This window comes from Epinephelus lanceolatus, chromosome 22 (genome assembly GCF_041903045.1).
Source record: "Epinephelus lanceolatus isolate andai-2023 chromosome 22, ASM4190304v1, whole genome shotgun sequence".
Lineage (NCBI taxonomy): Eukaryota > Metazoa > Chordata > Actinopteri > Perciformes > Serranidae > Epinephelus > Epinephelus lanceolatus.
This window is the reverse complement of record NC_135755.1, coordinates 30,506,472-30,529,779: the sequence shown is the minus strand read 5'-3', so window position 1 is coordinate 30,529,779 and position 23,308 is coordinate 30,506,472. Positions and strand designations below refer to the sequence as shown.

Sequence of the window (23,308 nt, the reverse complement as noted above, 5' to 3'; positions counted from 1 at the left end):
AGTGCCAATAGCTCTTGCAAAGTCCCTCAGCTCTGGTGGCCAGTTGTCTGGGAAGGAGCAAACACACGCTAACATACAAACGCAGACACTAAAACAACTGTGAATGCCATCTGGCTTTCACAGGCCCCTGCGGAGGGGCCGGGGCCCTCAGAGGGATGTGCAAAAGGAGTGGGTGGTGGGAGAAAGACAAGGAAGAGGGAAGGAGGGAGCAAAGGATGAGTTTGTGTGTGTGTGAAATTGCAGACTGATAGGTCTCCACCTGCCCACTACTTATTGCTAATTGGCCATCAGGCTGTTGATGCTGTGCCAACACAATAGCACGATGCCAGCGCACAATCTGACTGCCATATTTTTTGTCTTTCTCTCTGTTTACTCACTTGTATCTTGTCCTCCCTTATCCTATCACTGCTTTGGAGTCCAAACTCCGTGGAGACCACTTGTAATTTAAGAGTAATGTGAGCAGAAAGGCTGAATCCTGGAGGACGTGAGGCGACAGTAAATCTAAATGCCCTCACCACGGGCATGAGAAATGCTCAAGTAGTACATTGCTGTTGCTATGACTTGGCACCTGGTGTCCTTGCACAAGGTTAAGTGAAGTTTCCCATGTAAAAACAGCGTTGTCTGCTTTGCATGCTAACAAGGTCTGTCAGTGCATAATGTACGGGTAAGCTATCTACAGACAGCTGCTGACTCCTCTTACTAGGAAATATGTTTCTGAAGCGGTGTTTGAACTGGAATTGCAAAGGTGGTAAACCCAACCTCAGGTGTCCTTAAAGTCTCTTCTGTTTTGGTATTCACAAGGGTTTACTCATCATCTGTATCTGTGAACGTTTTTGTGTCAGTATGTGTCCCACTTTCCCAATTCCCTTTGTGAAATATTTGGTTTCCAGGTTAATGTCTGGAATCATATGTGATACCTTGCAGGAAACAGTTCATTGGTGGCACAAAATAAAAAAGGGACAGTGAAGTGACTTTACTTTTTTTCAGTTTTCCAACACCAATCCATGCAGAGATTCTAAAGATGTGATGTGTAGTCTTGGTTTTATTAAGAAACTGTCAGTCCCTTTTCCCAGTGGAATTGAGTTTTATTAGCAATTTAGCAGTTTCAACATGAAGTGCAATGTTAATGGTAAGAATAACATTGTTGAAAGAGAGAACATGCCAAAATTGTTGATGCACAGCTTGAGTCCAAGGCAAGCAACATGAGCTGTCAGACACTGAAACGTGTTTATAGGGAATCACCAGTCTGACTCAATTAATGCAAATTTAGATGTGAAATTAAAGTGGTGACACCATTTCTGTCATAATCAACCATTGCATGGCTCTGTAAAACCTACTGGATGATTACAATGAAGAGAACGTATTATGACATTGTCATAATCCTTATTCTCATTTAAAAGTTTGGTTCAGAAATGATTATATTATTGTCCCCATTATTATTGTGTGTATTGAATATCTGTTGACTTTAGTTAGCATGGATGATGTGATTATTCAAACCATTTTCATTCCCAGGTCATCAAATACAGCATCTCATGGCAGTGCACAGGGCACCCTGCACCATATCATCTATATTTAATGCACAGCTGACACACATTAAAACAAGTGATTAATGTGAAACTCTCACAGTTAGGTTTAAGCGACAAAAATACTTGGTTAGGTTTAATAACACAATCATGTTTTGGTTTAAAATAAGTTTGTTACATAACAATGGCAAACGCTAATGCAAGTACGTCATATATTAGTGACATCACATCCCACTCACACTGAGTGGCGTGAAAAAGCAGATGTATTTGACAACCTGGGAATGAGAATGGGCTGGATTTTTTGGCAACAGACTTTCGGCAGCCTTATTGAGTTTTCAGAGGGCCATTGCCCTCTCCATTTGATTTGACTGATCTAAATTTGTTAAGGCCAAAGGAAAGGCCAATGGTAATCTAATCAGTCTTTTTTACAAACAAGTAATAGAAAGTCTATAATGGCTAAGTAAAAGTGATTTGGATTAGAAATGAGTATGGACACTTAACAGACAAATGCTGGCAAGTGGGTTGGGGTAATTAATAGCCCTTCATGGAGGAGCTAGGGGAGGAGCAGTTAGTGATAAGTTTGTATTGGCACAAGGAGAAAGACAAGAGGATAATCGTCAATGAATCAAAGTTGTGTGTCTTTTACAAACCAGTCTTTTTTTCTTTTTTTTTTTTTTTGTTAACTGAAGGAGAGAGACAGAGGAGACAATTTACCCCCGGGGAGTTGGAGCATCAGTGAAAAAAGGAGAAGGCAGAGGAGGAAGAATATGATTATGTAGCTGGGCATTGCAAATTGAATTATTTAAATGTACGCACTGTAATCACGGGCAAGGAAGTGAAAATAAAATGACAAGAGCCAGCGAGTGAAACAGAATGGAGGAGACGGAGAGGAAAAAATGCAGGCTTGTGTGCACGGTGAGATTCTTGTACGCATTGTTTTAACCATGCATGTGCCAAAGCTCTCTGTACCATATGCTATTTCAGCGAAGTTATTTGAAATGCAAGGTTTGCCTGCACTTCAAAGCAACAAGGTCCTTGGACCATGAGCTTGAAGAGCAGACTCCATGTTTGGACTACAGCAGCCAATAGAAAAGGGAAGACATTAAGCATAACTGCCATGACACAGCCTCGGGTGTCAATGTCGTATGCATAGATTCATTTATGTAATCTATAGTTGGAGCTCCCTCACAAGCCAATTTCAGAGGGCCAGAGATTCATTTCCTCCCCTGATTAAATATCAACTCTGCCGTTTTGTGTGCCATTAATCCTATGTGCTTTTTTTACATTACTGTTCCCTCTGTAGTTCCAATCATCCCAGATTAGCGATCCTCCATTACACGTTCCTCTCTCATTTCCACAAGCATTCATCCTCTCGTGTTACATGCTAGCAGTGGTGCCTATCTCTTGGCTAACAAAAGGACATTCCTGCCCATTTCCTATTATTAGTGTGGAAGCCTAATGACTTTATCATACCCTGTCACAGAATGATTCCTGTAAACCCTCACAGTGCATAAGCGAGACCAGACACAGGGCAGAGCTGAATAAAGAGTGTAAGGGTCTTTAATTAAATGTGTCATCTTGGCATTTGATAAGCCCAGCAGGGCATTATAGCTGCCAGCTATAGAGCCTGATGGTGGGAGAGAGGACCGAAAGCCAACTGTCTCCATCTATCATCACCACTACAACAAGAAACAAAATGCAGTCATAGTTTTGCTTACACACAGCTTTCCTCACCAACATGGGCAGTAAATAACCTACTGTTATTCATGTTTGAGAGACAATATATTTGCATCACATTTATCAAACAGGGCAGGAATGCATGATCTTTTATGGCAATGATGAAAGGGGGGCCATACTACAGTTGCTATAATCTCTATAAACACATATCTGCATGTGGATGCAGCATCTGTAGGCAACGTGACAAGATTTTGGTATCAGAAGTGTTCTGGTTTTGTTTGTAGTCTGAGTAGTATTGACCAATTATGTTTGAGTGGTAGGTAAATGGTTCATGAAGGGAAACGCACTGGCTTAAACACAAGGCTCTAGTTTCCTGGCGCAGCACAGGTGGCGCAGGGTAGCGAACCCCGCGCAGAGCTAGTTTCGAGCAGCGCAACCCAAGGCGCGCTCAGTTTGGTAGTTTGGCAGACCGAGGTGCGCTGAGATGGGTGTGGCGGCGCAGCAGGGGGAGGTGTCGACAGATCCAGCTTGGCGCAGTGACAGTTTCGTGCCAAAAGGCTTCGCCGAAGGTGCGCTAAAAGCTCGCCAGCTGAAACCAGGTCTACTGTCAGCGCAGGCAGAGCGCAGCTGGTGTAAGCCGAAGTTTGGCTGACCGGACAGTGCGCACACGTCACCAAAACCTCACAGGCAGGTTTCCAGAATATCAGGCACATTAATAATGCAGTCAGTAGCTACAAAAACACTATTCAATGCAACTATCTGCAATCAGCACATAAATGTATCTCTATATCGACTGTCCCGTCACATCTGATGTCAGATCAAAGGGGATTGGCACCGTTTGGCACGCGTAATGGAAACCCAACCTGATTTGATTAAACAGCTGCAAACTAATGAGTTCACATCCCTCTCAGCCAACCACAAACAGCCACAGCATCAGATAGGGAGTATATATTCAGCATCTGTCATCTTAGAAAAGTCAAAAGAAAAGAAACAGAGTGAGACTGCGAGAGAGAAAGAGAGAGAGCGCACGCACAAGAGAAACGCAACATTGATTTACAATTGTGGTGACCTCCTCCCAGGCTACCTTTGCATCATCAGCCCGTGGAGGTCTGCTCACAGTTCCATATATTTGGACACTGCGAGCAGACCTCCCGGACCAAAACATCAGTTTCCTCCTGGGAGGAGTTTGGCCGTCTGACGCTGCTGCTCTCTTCTGCCATGGTGAATTGAGTAAACTCTTATTACACCTTCGCGCGGCGCATTTAAGGGCGAGGAGAGGGGCTCATTTGATTGGTGTGATGTGTGTAAAACCCACTCCACGCCTTCTCTCCTCCCTCTTTCCGACTTGCGCCGGTAGGAGGGACGGAGGTGGGAAAGAGGAGTAGCTGCGCCAGGGCGCACGGTGTGCCAAACTTACAAAATCCGCCTGGCTACACCCAGTTGGCGAAGCGCAGGTGCACAGCGCCCCTGCTGCGCCCGGTCTGCGAAACTAGAGCCCACAGTCTCCAAACCTTTTGTTTCGGGACAATCATATACTGGAACAGCCTTGGTTTGGTTTAGGCAACCAAACTGCTGGTTTAGAAAAAAAGATAATGTTTTGGGTTGAAATTAGTACCTAAATTATTAATGAGCACTGCAGGACTACTGCATTTTAGTAGTCAATAAGTAGGCCCAAAAAGTAGTCAACTAGTCAATTAATCGCAGGATAGCATACTTATATATATATATATATATATATATATACATATATATATATTTTTTTTTTTTTTTTTTTTGGATCCACCTGGCAGAAGCTGAAATAGCACAGTCTTTTATTGGCTCTGAGAGGCTGTTTACAAATGAGCTGCAACCTGACAGGACTCAACCCCCAGCAGGCTTGTCTAAGCTGGAGATTTTGGCCATCATTGTCTTGGATTTTTGGCACCAGAGGTGACCATATTTGGACGAGAGGGTGGCGCTAACCCATTTGCTGCTAGCTTGGTTGATATAGTGCAATTTACAGCCATGGTTAACTTTGATAAGGCTAGTGCTAATACTAATGCTCACCAGCAAAAAGCAGGCTTAAAAGCATTTAAAACAAGATGTACTCAGCAGAAAAACTAAACATTCGACTCCTTAAAGGGTCTTTCAGTACAAGCAAATGCTGAACAAGCCCTTTTCAGATGACCAAAATGTTATGATAAACTTAAATGAACTGAAAACACACGGTAGTGGTGACAGCTAAGGCTACGCCTAAATGCTGTGAATGTGGCGTTAGACCATGGTTACGTCACCTAACCAACATTGTCACTATGGACAGTACCCACCTGTCTCTGAAAGAAGCCCCTCCCATCATTATAAATAACTTTAAGCCTCTAACATTTAAACAGGTGAGATACGTAAAAATTTACCACCTGTACAGTTGTCATGAACAGGGAAATTATAGAGACCAAAAACATTTTTTTGTACCAGGCTGTTATTTCTGCATTTTAACATGATAGGTTCATGGGGATTGACTTGCTCCTGGAGCCAGCCTCAAGTGGTCATTTGAGGAACTGCAGTTTTTGGCAATTCCGCATTGGGCTTTAGTTTTCAGCCCCGGAGATTGCCATTTGACAATTTAGCTTTATCTTAGCCTTTTTTTCAAAATCTGCATTTGTATACAGATATCTGTTTATGGATATTACCCAAAATAACAGAGGAGTTCTTGGCTCGTGTGTCCACTGTTTACAAAAGAACCCTTAAGATACTGTCTAGTGCCGCTAGAAGCTTAATATCCAATAGACAGACCGATAACAAATACGTTCGAACTATGTCGTCACTGAGTGTTTGTTGTGACAGTAAATGATTCAGATATTTTGTCACTGAAATTAATTTGTAATTGTAAAATAAGCCAATATAAATGCTCTGTCTAGCACTATGGTTGAAATACCAGAGGTGCATGCATTAAACTTTCTGCTGTGTTTTGGATCACTTGTTTTGTACAAACTAGACTCTGTTGTCCCCACGGTGGTAGGTAGTGGTCTTTTAGCTTTACTTGTGTTGGCAGCTTAGAAGAGATGTCAGAGAAATCACTGATGAAAACATCAGACATCTGAGAGTAAAGATGAATGTCTTCACCTTGCCCAATCTTCAAATATGGATTGCACCTAGAAAGTGCTCACACAGCCCTCTTTCACCATCTAAATTATTGAGTGTGTACATGCGATGTGTTTACTTGGCCTGTGTCTGTATGAATAAGTAATGATGTGTCACGCACAGAGCATGTAAAGAAGTACAAAGGGCAGAGGTTTCCAAACAGCAAAGGGGCAGAGAATTTTGTGGAGACAGTTGGGTAGGAGAATTTGGCTCTCTAAACTGTAATTCTATCCCTGTAAGAACTAAATGTTCTCATACAAAGACAATCTTTTATATTGAGGACATTTTGTTGCTATCAGCTGCAACCACAAGCACAATTTTAGGATTGTTCAGGGTCTAGAATTAAGGTTACAGTTACATTGCATTTGGTCTGTCAGGAGCCAAAGTGCATAGTTTAGAATATCAAGTCTCTATTCTATTCACCACTATCTATTATCATAAACGTCTTTGACTTTTTTCTCTGCTAACATCTGATGCACTGCAGGCTTGCCATGTGTCCTGGTAGTCAAAGGCTCCCGACATTTTTATAAGGACAGTTTTTACATGCAACGCATAATACACAACATATGCTGCTCCACAATCCAGTGGTGAAAACCAATACATCTGCTGTTCAGCGTCATGTATTACATTAGTGTTAGCAGGGGTATGTCTGTTAGCTGGTTTGAGATCAGCAGAGGTGTCTAATGCTCGCGGGCTCGATTATTCAGTGATTGACCCATTTTATTGGATGGCTCCTGGCGTGTAATTCCCCTCTACCTGACACCCCAACCCAGCAGACTCAATGTCAACTGGCTCAATTTCCTGTTCACCGCTGAAGTGCCCGTCAAGATTTTTTTTTTTTCTTCACCTTTACTCTCGCTCTCCAGGGTTGATAATTCAGTACTTTCCCACGCCATTTAAAATGACTCTTTCCTTTTGTGTTTCAGTGAAAAACCAGTCAGGGATCTAACACAATGCCGTTAACTGTGCCAGCCTGTGAAAAAAGTTATATAAAGGCTGTACAGATCATTTTTTCCATCGGGTTTTTAACACAGTACCTCACCAATAAAAGGCAATCACATTATCAGTATCACTTACATCCAGGGACTGGTGTTTGCATCCAGATCGCTGACTGATAGTGCATGGTCAATGACCATTATCAAAGACATGTCATAGCATAAGCATTTTACCGTAGCAGTGTGTACATTGATGCATATGTTTATGTTTTTCACATGGTTTCTCCATTTCTTCCTGGTGGCTTGGAATGACTTAATTTAATAACCACTGTAACAGCCACTTCAGGTCATTAAGTCTGCCAAACAAAAAGACGATGGTTTCATGACTTATTACTATGTAAGTGATGTCACCCCGTGCCTCGGCTCTTTGCATGTGTTCATGTCATGCATGGGGATGAGAGAGGAATGGAGAGAAAGAGCAGCATATAAGAATGACTGAAAGGAAAAAAAAAGGTTACATTTCAAGACATTCATTTTAAAGATGAATGTATTTACCCATAGGCTAACTTTGTTATTGTTTGATAATCATTTTCAGTGACTCTAGTCCAATTAAAAACTCAATCATTTCCAGGCCATTAAAATGTGCAGCGCAGCACTTTTTGTCATCCTGATTGGCAGCAGCGGTCGATACCATGATGGAAAGTCATGTTCACATATTCAAAGCAGGCATGCCCATCTGCCTATTGATAACCTGGACATGTTAACCCTTCAACCTTGCACTGCTGCAAGTTAACAGATAAGCTCTGGAACTTGACGTCTCCATCGGCGTCTTCCCTAATGAGTAGTGACTCAATAGGATGCCTGCGCTTAGGTGGTCACTGTCCCCTATTGAGCAGGTTTCTAGGAGCTGTCAAAGGAGGGAGAGAACAAGGGAGAATGGAATGATGAGAAATGTCCCTGGACAGCTGTCTTTGTGTGCCACTATTTTTCCTCTCCTCCACCATCATGGAGTAGACCACCCTGAGAGATGGTCCTCTTTGCCTGCTGTTTATTGCACATAATTTCAAGATCAAAGCATGACTCCATGTTGGTTAAAAACAAATCACAATCATCTCCCCTGGGGGGCACCCCACTTGACTTTTTTTTTTTTTTTTTTTTTTACATCTTATTGGCTCTAAACCTACTGTGAAGATTGATTTGTTAACCGCAGGGATTTGTGATACAGAGAAGCTGCCGTGAAAGGTTTGCCATCCAGTATAGATCCATAAATGAGGATTTTGTTGCCTTCTGTATTCCCAGCTCCTGACCCATAATAGTACGTGTGAAAAATCCAGTTGGGGGCCGGTTGCGAGTGTGGAGGCCTGCCTTTGTAGGGAACCTTGACTCGGGTGACTGAATTCAAGGTCTTTGCTGCCAAACAGCATCAACGATTTAGCATGCTGGGCACTATGGATTACTTTGTGGCTTTGATATAAAAAGCATTACAAAGAACAGAAGCAACAGAAGTTCTACATGTGAAAACACATTTCAAGCACACACACACACACACACACACACACACACACACACACACACACACACATGCAAAGATAAATACAGACATCACTTGCAATATTAACAATCAATTTTTCTCATTACATAAAGGCAAACGGTGGAGGATGGGAATTTCAGGGGAAAGTTAAGAAATAGAAAACAATTAAACTTGTTGTATTAACCTATTTATTTAATGAGAGGAAAAACAATGCACGTAGTAAATAAACTTAACAGAAACAATGCATTCAAAGGTTGGGACAAAAGACTCTTGCTGTGTATGTTGGTTTTCTTAAACATATTCAGCTGCTGTGCTGCCCTGTTGCGGGCAGCGGCGGCGGTGGCTTCTGTGTGCAGAGCGTGTAACGAAGGCTGACACGTTGAGGAGGCAGCAGTCACCCTGTCCATTAACTCTGAAATCCTGATTCCAGTCAGCTACGCTGCAACAGAGGCTCTGCACTTTTGCTGCACCCACAAAACACACGCACACGTCTCACACACACACATACACACACACACACACACACACACACACACGTACACACAAACATAGTCTGTCTCAATGTACAAACTCACCCAAAACATACCCTTTAAGGATATTTTCTGCCTCTGTTTTTTGAAAAGTTGTACTTTGCCACTGATAAGTGAAACTGTATACAGAGAACTGGGAGGAAATATTTTCCCTCTGAGGGGAAATCAGTGGAAAGTGTTTATTTCAAGGGTTTCTCCCTTTCGATAAGAGATGACACAAGAAGGAGCAAACATCAGAAAGGGGGATTATGACCAAACTGCCTCCCAGAGGGAGCGAATGATAAAAACTAGAGTTTTTTTTTTTCTTTTTTTCTTAAAAAAGTCTAAGCTGGGAGCTGGTGTTGGGGGGAAAGGATTAAAATGACAGGTATGAATATCAAGAGAAGATTGGGCCATCCTGGTGAAAGGACACTCGGTGCTGAGAAGCTGTGCAAACTGATAAATGTGCAGACAGGAATCTACAAATACTGCCTAACATTACATTTTTCCCTGGTTTACTCTCTGCATATTGCTGCTCTGTCTCCTGGATAAATAAATGCCTCTATAGTTTTAGTTACAAGTTTGCTTGCCATATGCTCTTTACTGAAGTTGTGAATTTGGCAGGATTGCTTGCAAACTTGTTATTTCAAAGGTATCTGTTGCTGTTACTCAGGGCCAACAAAGTGCAAAGTTCACCAAGTTAGAACTTTTAATATGCTGCAATATATCCACAAAATATACCCACATACTGCCTCCAACAGGCAGTGTAACATCACTTCACACTATTAGTGGGTGTATTCACTAAGAAGTGAGCTAAAAAAGGAGCTCAACTGATCCCAGTTAAGATTTATTAAGACCTGAGATTTGAATTTGGTTTCAGCAGTGCTTAGTCGTGTTTTTGATCATACCCTATGCTGCTCAAGGTTCATATATAGATGCAACGCATTTGTTTTTGCTCCCATTTTTCACAGGTTAAAGATCTAAGACGTTTTTCATGCGCTCAGTCAGTATATCTCTTGGGATGGTCACGATAAAAGGCCAATCTAAAATGTGAAGTTGATGACACAACACAATCCCACAGATGTCACAAGTTTTGAGGGAAAGTGTTGTTGGCATGCTGACTGCAGGAATGTCCACCAGAGCTGTTGCCCATGAACTAAATGTTCATTTTACTACCATAAGCTGTCGCCAGATTTTGGTAGTACATCCAACCGGCCTCACAAGCGCTCAACATTAAACTGCTGTAAGGTCAAGACCGTGGTGAAGGTGACAAGCATGCAGACGAGCATCCCTGAGACAGTTTCTCATAGTTTATGCAGAAATTCTTCAGTAGTGTTGTTTCAGTGAATTTGGCAGTACATCCGAGCAGCCTCACAACAGCAGATCAAGTGTAACTACATAAGCTCAGGGCCTCCACATCCTGCTTCTTTACCTGCAAAATCGTCAGAGACCAGGCACCTGAACAGCTGATGCAACAACTGGTTTGCACAACTGAAGAATTTCTGCACAAACAATGAGAAACTGTCTCAGGGATGCTCGTCTGCATGCTTGTCATCCATACTACGGTCTTGACCTAACAGCAGTTTGCTGTTGTAACTGACTTGTGTGTTTGTGAGGTTGGTTGGATGTCCGGACAAAATCACGGAAACGACATTAAGTTATCAGGCAGCAGCTGTGGTAGACATTCCTGCAGTCAGCATGCCAATGGCCCCCTTACTCCAAACGTGGGACATTTGTGTCATTGCATAAAAAAAATGTCTTAGATTTTTGATTAATAATTTGTAATCCAGCCTTGTTAGCCAATTAGCATAACAAATAACAGATCAAACAATTCGGTAGGTTTGTTGGTGCATGATAGATTGGACTGTGATAAATGAGTTCTCAAGACTGTGAATACACAAGCCAAAAGTAATTTTAAAAAAATCCAGTCAATTTCATTTTAAAAACACAGCACTTTCTATCATCCATAAAAATAATTATCTGGCTTGATAAGAGTTCTGCTGCCCGACCAATGTATTGAGTCTTGGTTGGTACAGGCTGTGTTTTTGGGCTCAGTTCAGTTGTGATTATTTCCAAATGTCATTTATTTTTCTGTCTGTCTGTGTCTGTGTGCCAGACGTCTATCCTTGTGTGTCATATGTTGCAGCTAAATACACAAGTCCCAGTGGGAAAACAGAAAAAGATGATACACAGCCAACTGTGAACCAATGTGTTACATTAGCCTTGTGAAGTAAAGGTCAGTAATGGATACAATTTTAAAAAAGTATAGCCTCAGATCACAGGTCAGTTTCTAGTCTTAGGCTTGGAAGACTGTTAGACTGTTTACATGTCTTCTCCTTGCCATAGAATGCTGTGCACACTCCATGGGTACATTATACACCTCCACTGTTAAAGTGTATTAGCTGAGCAACTCCCAGAAGACAATATAATACCACTATGCTAACTTAAATCCCTGGTGAAAACCCAAGCTTCGTGTGCAAAAACACTTTTGTGCACAGGTTGCTGTTTTTACATGCACGAGCGCCTCTGCAAATATTTAGTAAATACAGCCCAGCATTGCCTGGTGGCTTTGTCTGTGTTGTACTTGTACAGCAGCATCTCCGACTGTGTTTGCAAACCATGTAGGGTGCTGTCAGCCATAGACAAAATTGCAGCTCAGGCCATGTATCTCTTATGTGCAGGATAAGGCCAAGAGAATTCTCTCCCCAATCTGTTCCCTGCAGATTTCTCATTGTTGTTGTGTGTTAATCTGGGTGATAACAGCGAGGGCTCGACGCTCCCTATCTGGAGTTTAAATCGATAGACACTTCCATTTATCGAACATAGACCCCAACGGAGCATCAAAAACGGCTTATGTCTTAAATAAGCAGTTATACAGTGCGCTGTCTGTCTTTCTGTTGATCTCTCTTTTTTTCACACATACACACTCACATTAACGGCTGTTCCTCTTCACGTAGGCTTTGGATAAATTAGATGTGATTCAGCAGGCATTTTAAACACTGGGGCGTCTCATACCCTAGAGCTCTGCAATCTGGCTCCCCAGAAAGATGATGACTCTTTCTTTCTCTTTTTCATGTGCTCTCCGTCTCTCGCCTCTCCTCTCCGAACTTTTTTCTCTTGCACCGTACTATGTCCCCCCTCTCTCCCCAGTGCTATTGTTGGGCCCTCATCGCGTATCGAAATTGTATTTAAAATCCTTAAATCCTTGTCAAAATTTCTCCCTGTGTGCAGGAGATTACTGTGAGCCAGTATTATTCTGGAATAGCTTTAGCAGACACTCTCCCTCCCCACCAACCTTTGAGCATGTACCCTGATTACTACCTTCACAATGGCATGTAGACAGGAACCGTTTTCAGGTCCCGGTAAACCTGTAAATCACCGTCTGAAGTTGTTGCAAAGCAAAGAGTAATCACTTAAACAAAAAAAGAGGAATGTTTCAGCGCAAGTGATAATAACAATAAACAGCCATTGCAGCTGGGAGTTCTGTCACAGTGTGAGTTGCATCAACGGCGTGGTTGCCTGCATGCAGCAGAAACATATCTTTTCCATATTGTTGTGGCTCAGTGAGAGTAATACGCTTCTGGGCCAGTTGTCCATGGCTTGAGGTTAGGGGGGCCCCACATAGACATCATGGATGCAGGAGGATGAGGTAGAGATGAGCCCATCTGGCCCAGACAGCTGGGTCCACAGCTGGAGGGACAGACAGTGACAGCTGACTCACCACGCAGCGCTAGGCTGCAGAGAAGGATGGATGGATGGCTGGAGGGGGAGGAAGGAAGCAATGGAGAGAAGATAAGTAGAGGTGAGAGAGAAAGATGGGAAAAGCTTGCCAGCCTACCAGCAGCGCTATTATTTTGCATTTTTGCAACGGTGGAATAAAGGTGGAGATCTAGATCACAGATTAATAATTTTGCTCCTAAATTAATTTTTGCACAAGACCCATCGATTGCACCATTTAGTTAATGATTTGAGTAAAGTATTTTAAATGTGGCATGCTCCAGTGCCAAGCAGGATTGAATTTCATAGAATTCCTTCTTGTACAGTAGGTCCCATGCATGTACATGTGTGGACAAAATAAAGAGACTGATTCCTCGCAGAAGGCCAAAACAACCAGTCACACACACATAGTACATATTCTCACACAATAGTCATACTTTCACACATGGTCAAAATTGTAAAGTCATTTGTAGTGACTTTCAGCAAAACTAATAAATCAAAATAAGCTACTGAAGGGTGAACAGGTGAACTTGTTTCAGATGGGTTTTCTGGGCTAAAAATAAACCAGTGTCTAGTGCGCTGTAAAACTCTGGAAACTCTGGATCTGGCTACACAATAACAGTGTCCTCCAGCCTTGATATGTATATTTTCTCCCTGGGATAGCCCTTGGAGTACAGCAAACACACCCACTTTGGAATCCAGTGGCCCTTTTCACGCATCTTGCAGCCACCATACTGCAAACTCTGAAGGCATCTTTCTCAAAATCAGTTCTCCGTGACAGTCATTATGTAATGTGACGCAATACCGATGTCATTAGCAAGCTAAGAATCTCTTTCTAACAGTATATTAAACTCAAAATGTGTTTCAGGGTCAATGTGACTGAAAATGAAAGTCAAATATGTAAGGAATGCCAATGACAGAAGTATACCCATGTATCTCTGTATTAACCCCAAATGGCTCATTAAGGTTGTATTCTCCCTTTCAACATTTTTTAAATTGACACTTTTTCAAAAGTACAAATGAATTGGAATAAAATGAATTCACAAATTAGGTCATTTGAGAGCATAAATTGCTGACTAACTGCAAATTTAAAACGCCTGACACCACCAAACTCTGTAAGAGATGTGTACATGATTACTCAGTGGCCAAAAAGCTTGTCTGGAGCATCGACCGTGGCCTCACCGTAGGGTGAACCAAGCTTCATCTGTTCCTCTGTTGTCAAGACGGTAAATTATTTTGACTGTGGGTGAAAAAAAAGCTGATTACAGCACCCCCAGGGGAAAGCCATACCTGTGCTGTTTAAATATTCAACATCCCAACCTACTGATAGATATCAGATCTTTGTAATTACCAAACACCCAATTAACTAGGACAGGGAGAGCTAACATAAGATTGGCAGACAATGTCATTCTGCGTATGATCATTAATGGAATCTCCGAGAAAACGGCTTTTATGGTGATGGGGAATGGAAGAAGGGGGGTGAAGGGAGGAGTAAGTGATTTATATTTCTTCCTCATCTCCTTGCTGTCTCCCTCTCCCTCTCTCCTTGAGGATATATCATTTCACATGATTAAGATGTGTGCAACCTGCTCTTTCAGTCAAGCGAAACAGGAGACACCCCCTCTTGCTAGTTATCTCTCCTCTCCTCTACCTAGCTGCGGCTTCTTGTGCCCACAACACACAGTTTCTCCTTTAATCCCTCCCCTCTAATTACCAAACATTCTCCCCCTGCTTTTTTCCTGTTTGTCTTTCATCCAGAGCCGTTCTTTTTTATCTAACCCTTCTCCTGAAATTTCTCCTGCATCCAAATCATTATTATCCCTCTCACTTCCTGTGACCCTGGTATCATTATACACTATGAAGATGCATTCATTTGAATAGATATTCATAGTTTTCGAAGCTGGGTAAGCCACAATGCTATTAGTGGATTCCTTTGTCCATAATGCTGTACTCTAATGCACCCATCAGCTCTGTGTAGATGGCTTCTTTTTTTTTTTTTCTTTTTTTTTTCATTCATCATTGTGATCTCTTTTGTGGCTTACTTTGAAGCCATTGTTGGGTAAATGTATGCATCTGATTACTGGCAGGATAATTGATGCTGGGTTGGTGGAAAACCAATAGATTTTAATTACCGAACCTCTCTGAGAGCAGCATATTAAAGTCAGTAAATAAACAGTATGACTCACATTACAAGCCACAATCAGGCTGCTGGCCCATGTTACTGCCTTTGCCTGCCCTATACAGTATGATGGCCACACTGTGTACTGCATATGTCACATTCACTTAAGAATACATACACATAAATGTTTTATTTTAGGAAACGCACAGTGTATAGTTGAGATTGTCCTCCGAAGAAAAGACAACCTCCATTGTTCAAATGCTTAAAAGGATCTATTTTTACATTTTCCTTGACAAGAAACCTCTTGAGGTCTTGTACTTTCTTAAAAACAAACTTCCTGGGATGTCAGCACAGTACCACAAAAGCTTTTGGGTAGCTCCTCAGTGGGCGGTCATGTGCAACTTGTCTGACTTTGATACCAATGACCGCAGTTTGCACCATGAACATAACTACAATCTTTCCCTAACATGAGATATGGCTCATATTAACCACTTTTGTGATAGTTATGTGGGCGATTTTGGAAGGCAAAACTGTCATCCTGACAACAGCAGTGCCAGATCAGGAATGCCATTAGAAACAATCTAATTTTTCATTTACGAATGACGACTTCTTAATTTATGTGGGGATGATTTACAGAGTTTTCATCTCTAACTGTATTAATATATGTTAGATGTTTTGTCATGTAAAATCTTCTCAAAGTAGATGGCCCTTTGCTAGAGTTGTATCGGAAATGCCTCCAATTCTGCCTAAAATGCTGGATTGGGCATTGACACGTGCAGAGTCTATTCACCATTCTGATACCAAGTAATTTATAAGTAAACTTTAATTAAAACTCCCTGAGGTCGTCAATGTTGTTTAAGCTTGAATTAGTGTTTTTAGAATATCTCTGGAGTGCTGCAGTCTAAAAACTTACTTTAAATGGCCTCTGCTTCATTGGCCTTGTAGCGTGAGAGAGTGGGCATATCCCTTTCAGAAGCTTTGGAATCCATCACGAACAGCATTGGATTTTTTAGAGACTTTATACAACTGAGAAATCCAACAATAAAGGTTTTCTGTGATTATTTATCCATTTTTTTATGTTATGAAAATCTGTTGTTGTTAGCCGAGGCCTACTGAGGGCAAGTTGTATCCCATGATGCATTGGGTTGAAGCTGTTGACGAATTAGTAACAGTGTTTATCCCAGAGGCCATGCACAATGGAACAACATGAAAATCACCCCATCCTTGTTTGGGGGTGTTCTCAGCATTTCATTTATATATATATATATATATATACACATACAAATGTGTGCTATATAATTTAGATAAGATATAATTATTGTTATTCTAGTTTCAAACATTTTATTTGGTTTCTTGACACAGAAAATTGGTTAGTCATATACAGTTGCTATTATTCAATAGCATCTGATTGGTACTCAGTATTGGCCCATCACGACATCAGGTATCAGAATGGGTATCAGGAAGGTAAACTGGTATTGTGAGATCTTTACCCTTTTCCTGCGTATGGTGGGTGTCTCACTTTGGATTCAGCCACTTGTGCAACTGTAGATTTCTGCTGTCAGATAAATTTTCTGTCTCGCAAAAAGTCTGAGAAACCAAACTATCTGAAGACAGTTGATGACTGACAACGCTAATGCCAAACTACTTTGAGTCAGTATGCCAGTCAAACAAGGTTATTTCCCTATTTGCAGTATCCAGCGGCGTACTTATATAAGCATCCAACATTGGGGGCTCAGTCTGGAGGAAGTTTCTCCAACAGTGCACTTACATAAGCGGCTAACATTGGGGGCTCAGTGCGGGAGAAAGCTACTGAATAGCACAAACAGGAGACAGGAGTTAAAAATTGATGACTTGCTTTTTGTGTTTCGCCTTCCCCTACTGTGCAAGCATTCAGAGATTCAGCTTGTCCTAGTTTCCTGACCTCACCCAAAAAATCTGAGCCTTTCCTCCACTTTGGTGTTGTTTGTTGCTGCTGGCACCCTTCATATAGATCTATGCATTAACATTCACATAACCACGGTGACTCATTTTTTACTTTGTCTACTCTGTCATCTTTGCGTCTTAACATTGTTAACATAATGAATTAGGTGTGTAATGGCAGGAAGGTGAAGATGTAAGAGGCTTTCATCCCACGTCTGCAAACTAATCCTACTTCCTCCATCTATGACCTCACTTCCCCTGAGGGATTTTGGACTTTGTAGTTTCACTGGGGAATATTCCGTGGCTAGGCTTCTCACTTCTGGGACCACCGGTGTTGCATCACACAGCAGTAACACTGACATGGCATTCATGTGTGTGTAGTGCAATTAGTATGTGCGCATGTGTCTGCAGCGATTCTTCACCTGTGTGTATTTGTGTGCTTTGTGTTCCTTGTTTTTTTCTGCGCCGGAGGGGAGCAGAGCAGCAGGTGTTGGCAGTCCTCTGTGTCTTTCATCATAATGAGTTCCCAGTCCACACACTGTCCTCTAAAGGAAACAACTACAGTGTTAGTGACAGACTCATAGTGAAACAGCACATTTTACATGCACTTCGAAGCATGCTTAGAGATACACTTTATAGTAAACAGTATTGTGTTATTTGTGCTCCTCCTTCTAAGTGTTTCCCTATTTCTTCTTTTCTGTTTTGTAAAATAAAAAGCATTTTTGTCATTGTTCTTTTTCTGATAGTAAATGCAGTTGAATGTGCCTGTATAGCGGCATTCAAAACAACTCTGTTCCCCAGTTAAACCAATCAGTTGACCTAATGAAGACTTTAAAAGTTTGGAAAGATATCAGACTATTCATATTACCAGGTGGTCAATTACCAACGCTTTGTCACACTCCTTGGCATGTAATATCGACACCAAAGACATCCTTTAGCGTGTTTATGAGACACAGTGGACTTTCAACCAACTCCAGCGTAAACCCATCCACAGCAATATGTAGAAGAAGTAGACAATGATATACTTTATTAATCCCTGAGGGGAAATACACAGACATGCACAGACAGGACCTATACATGCATTAAATGGAGACATGTCAGAGTGAGGGGTCTGCCCATTGACAGGCGTCCCGAGCAGGGCGCCTCAGCTTTGCCCAGGAGGCGAACTGCCACCTCTCCAGCTAACAGTTCATGCTCCATACTTGGTCTGGATGGGGACTTGTGTTGACGATCCTCCAGTTCCCTACCGCTGCCCCTACTGTCCCAACCACCCCTTACGTGATGCTAGAGAGCAAAAAAGTCTACAAAGGGTGGTGAATGGCTTTAACCCAATACATGATCCTTTTTCTAAACCTAACCAAGTAGTTTGTTGCCTATACCCAGCTGTGTTGTTATTTGCCGACAGGATGAAGATAGAAATGGTATAGATATACATTTATAAGAACAATTACAACAGTTTTATCGACAGTATGCAGCTGAAAACAAAACAAAGAAAGAAAAAGATCTAATCCATTAACACAACACTTGCTGGGTTTGGACACTAGCAGAAACACTTGCACAATATAAAAACTACAAAGAATTACCTGAGCAGACCATTATGTGGAGATCCGTGCACTGAAGAAGTAAGAGTGTGAAATAAAAGGCCAACTCCCACCCACCATCTTCATTACTTTTAATTTAATAATATGCAGCATTTCAGACGGACAACCTTTATTATAAGGTTTTGTTCTCACGACCATTAACTTGTCTGGCCAGAAAGGTCAAATTCAACAGCACTGTAATATTATACATTTTGAGTAGGTGTGTTCTTGAGTATATACAGTGTGGGAAGTCTATAATGTCACATTGTAGTTCTTAGGACTTGTTAAGAACCTGTCAGAGAGATTTTTAACTACATAGGAGGATTGTTTCAGGTTGGAATTTCTTGACTGTGTTGTTGAATCAGATTGCATTATATTATACAGCGCTCCCTTTGTTTCATCCACTATAGTTAAATGTAGTATAATTAACAAATTTTTAGCGCAATTAAAATATTACTTGTGGAGGTACAGTAAATACTGGCAAGGGAGGATTTGCTAAAGATTTTCAGCTCCCCAAAACAAAAGAGAGAAACTTGAAGTTAGAGAATGGGCGCAAGCTTTTGGATTTGGACACTGCATTGTTGCATGGATTGTGGGGGCGGGCTCTTTTTTTATGCGATTTTGTAATCCTTCCTCTAAGTTCAGCAGTTCAGTCATGGTGCAAGATCAGGACACGTATCCCGGTCACCCTGGGTGTCACATCTCCTTCACCCTGACAGCAGCAAGCACAGCATCTCTTGTCTCCCCTGGGATGTTCCCACCTGGCAGAGGTGTTTGTGTGTGCGTGGGTGTGTAAATGAGTAATAGTCCAGACTCTTTTCTCTCCATCAGTGCAGAATACCTGCACTGGCTTTTCCTGTTTTAGCCATTTTTCTTGCTTCTTGTCTCTTGCACTGAGCTCCCGTCCCAGCTGAGATCTCTATCGGCCATGATTTATCTGATACACAATCTCCCTCCATTTCTCTCCTTCTTGCTCTTTCCCTCCATCTCTCTATCTCTCATACTCCGTTTTCTCCTGCAGTCCAGTGTCTACATTACTCTCTGCACTGCTTGCGTCTTTCTCCTCCTCATTATTTTGCATCCCTATGTTTCTCGCACTCCTCCCATGGTCATGTTTTCTTGGTGTCCCCACCTGTCACTCTTTGTTTTTCTGCCTTGCCCACACTACGTAGTCCGCCCTCTCGCTGGCAAAAATAGCTGAAAAATGAGCACATGGTGTGCGGGGAGAAAATAAAAGGCAAGCAGAGGGGGGCAATTGAGGTCCAGGCTTGAAAGGTGTGCTTAGTGATGAGTGCAGAGGGGCCAAAAGACAAAAGGAGGGGGGAAGAGGATTAAGAGATGAGAAGAAACAAGTGTGGATGCACAAAACAAAACATTGTGTCTGCACAGACAATAAAGGGGAAATATTCCTTATTAAATGTGTCACTTAGAAAATAATTCACTTTATGTCAGGTGCTTTGGTATTTAGTGTGAGTTGTGGATGCGCACACTCACCTACACAAGTGTGCCTTGCTTTACATACTCAAGAGGATGTGCTTTCTGGCAGCGTTTTAAAAAACTGTGTGTGCAAACAACAAGCCCAACATGCATGCGTGCCTCCCATCATTCTTGTGTGCGTGCTCTCCTCCTTCAATTCTCTCCACTCATTCCCCTCCCACTCTCTCTCTCTCTCTCTCTCTCTCTCTCTCTCTCTCTCTCTCTCTCTCTCTCTGTCTCTCTCTCTCTCTCTGGCTCTCTCTCTCTCTCTCTCTCTCTCTCTCTCTCTCTCTCTCTCTCCTCTCTCTCTCTCTCTCTCTGTCTCTCTCTCTCTCTCTGGCTCTCTCTCTCTCTCTCTCTCTCTCTCTCTCTCTCTCTCTCTCTCTGGCTCTCTCACTGCTCCAACCAGACACACAAACACTCTCTCTCCCTGTCTCTGCTCTGCCCTATGTATCATAGTCACCGTCTGTGCATTCAAAGGATCCGACTGTGTCCACCTTTCCCTTTCGGCTCTATTTCTGCCCCTGACTCTTGTTTTTTTGCCCTGCCCAGTACAGAGCCATGCGCTCATGCCTTCAGGGGGGGTGGCTGACTTGATCGGAGGAAAAGGAGAAGGGAGAACTGTGCGGGCAGGAAGGATGCGCTCGTTGCTGCAGCTTCTGATTCAATTAGCATGAATTTCACAGCAGAGGCAGCAGCGGCAGTAGCGGCAGCATCGTCAGACTCTCTCAGCAAGCCAGCAGCAGCACCCCGTGTCGGAGCCCCATCGAGAGGACCAGCAGCTGCTTCTCATCTGCCTCCCACCCCAAGAAGCAGTGTCTGAAGGGGCAGAGAAAACGGAATCCTATTCTCAAAGGGTGAAGAGCAATCACAAGTAGGACGGAGCTTGGTTTCAAGTCTGAGGATTGGAGGATTGTTGAACTGGACATCTACCACTCTGATGCTGGTTCAGAGCTTCGGTTATGGTTTAATCCTGTTAAGGTGTCTTCTTAGTGCTGTTCTTCATTCCATGACCCATATTGATTTATTTTGTCAGAAAAGAGGAGAGGGAATTCAGCACCGCCGCACTTGGAAATAGCCGACCGTTTTGTCCTCCCTCTCACCATCCCTTTTTCTCCCCAGTCCTGTTTTCTATTTATTCATCCATCCCTTGTTTTCCCGCTCTCGGCTGCAGACCGAACGGGTTCGGAGCTCCTTCAGGGATTCAAAGCCCTGAAACGGGATTCGGCTGCTCCTTCATCTCAGCACCCTTGCTTCTGCCCCTCTTTCTTCGCCTCTCCCTTTTGCGCCCTGGTTTTGCTCCTATGTATTTTTCTATCCTGCTCTCCATTTAAGTTGTCTCCGAAAATCTCCAAAGGGATGTTGGGGGTCTTTTTCTCCATGATGGAGGATTGGCTTATGGGAGGAAAAACCTTCTGAAGATCTCCCCAAGGCGAAGGAAACCCTGTCGAACAATTAACTCAAAGAGCTGTACACAAGATATTTTTCAAGGAGCTAAGATGGAGTCTTGTGTTTGCTAAATCAGTGCTGCTAAGCTGTGATTATTTGTTTTAGGGTGCCAAGGAAGTTGCCTGTTAGACAAAAGAGGTTACGTTTTCTACAAAAGGTCTAATTGTTTTAGGAGAGGAGTGGGAGTTGTTTTTGTTCTCAAGGATCCAGTCAGAAGCTTTTGGATATCGACATTAGACTGTTGGAGGATTTTTGGGGTCTTTCTTTTCAGGAAGGATTTTGTAATTTTTCGTTTTTTTTCCTTTCCTATCATTTTTGGGATTTTCAAACAAGGATCTTTTTTTCTTTCTTTCTTTCTTGGCTTATTTTTTATTTGTATTTTCTTTTCATCCCCGGGCTGGAAAGCAGGGGATCATGGTCCCCGGATTCATTTGAGATGATCACTTCCTGTTTGTGTCGTATGAGGGGGAGGGGCCTTCTGTTCCTTTCAGGCCCCGCCCCCATGGAGCAGGAGGTGGAAGTGGAGGTGGACGGAGGGTTGCTACTGGTACCCAGGCCGGCAGCGGCGTCACCAGTTGTGTGGGCCAGTCCGGCCTTCCTGTTCAGGCTGGTGCTCTCTCTGGCGCTGCTGGTGTTCCCCTGCCCAGCCGTGGCAGCCCGAGTTTCCTCCTCCCTCAGTACCACCCACCACGTCCACCACTTCCACAACAAGCATGGTACTGTGCCCATTGCCATCAACCGGATGCCCTTTCTTACACGTGGGGGCCATGGTAAGATCTCTTTTTGTAGACTTTTCCAGAACTGACCAGCTAATGATTGACCACTTGTGCTGAGTGACTTGCAAAAGTACATGTGTGCGTAGGGGAATGACATGGACTTTAGGGGTCAATGGGAGTTAATTTTCTTCAAGGGTTGATTTGTGGTGGCAATGAGCTCTAAGTTGAGTACATAAGCCCAGGCAATTGGTTCATCCATCTATTGATCTCTGTCATCTCTGGAAAGACTGAGAGGAGCCAGGCCTTGGTGACCAACCTCACTGCCTCAGCTCGCCATAGGCCAGTGTCTTGATTCATGCCCTCGAATTGGCGGATGATGCTTCCAGAGGCTGTTCCTGTCTGGGCTTTTTGCAGCACACCCCCAGCCAGCTGGGTCTCGCTACTTGCCTTTCAAGCTCAGCCATCTTGGGTCTACTGATGTATTGAACTGTGGCCAATTTAAATTCATGTAATCACCACCCGTAGTAATTGTTGACGCATGATGGCAGCCACTAAAAGAGAATGGCCTTAACTGGTTGTTGAGATGCGAAATCTCACATGCTGTGTGTCATGGTACATTGTGTTCTGAGGGGAAAGCCATTGATAATTGCCTGCGCACTACTTATTTTGTCCTACTTTCTACAGTATATGTCTTTGGCTCAGTGCTCTGTGGTGCATCAGTTGCTGCGCTGTTCTTAGCCTAAGCTGTCAGGGACAAGGCAGAGTTTCACTCTGATGATTCCTTTGATGTTCCCCAGCCCGAGCTTTTTCCAATGCAATTTTTCTTCTCCCTTTTTCCCTGTATTTATTACTCTTGCTCCTTTTCAACACTCTGCACATACATTACTTTGACAGGAGACGTTAATAGCATTTATTGATTCCTCACCATGTTCATGCTCATGTTGTTCCATTTGCATCCACTTAGTGTTTTTTTTTCCAACAAGCGCTACTTCTGTTTGTCTGTCTGTCTGTCTGTCTGTCTGTCTCCACCTCCTCTCCT

The 23,308-nt window shown here is 42.8% G+C and overlaps 1 protein-coding gene across 12 annotated transcripts in view; it reads left to right on the top strand.

Annotated features, from left to right (window-relative positions):
• Positions 1–23,308, top strand: part of nrxn2b (neurexin 2b) — an 835,675-nt gene that overhangs the window by 556,217 nt on the left and 256,150 nt on the right. For 2 of the 12 annotated variants that reach the window (XM_078164205.1, XM_033609831.2), the window contains exon 1: positions 20,523–22,323. The exons of the other annotated variants lie outside the window; for them this stretch is intronic. In XM_078164205.1, coding sequence (XP_078020331.1) covers positions 21,990–22,323 — 334 coding nt within the window. In that variant the 5' untranslated portion in view covers positions 20,523–21,989. Of the gene's footprint in view, positions 1–20,522; positions 22,324–23,308 lie in introns of those variants that run through there. 12 annotated transcript variants of the gene reach the window in all.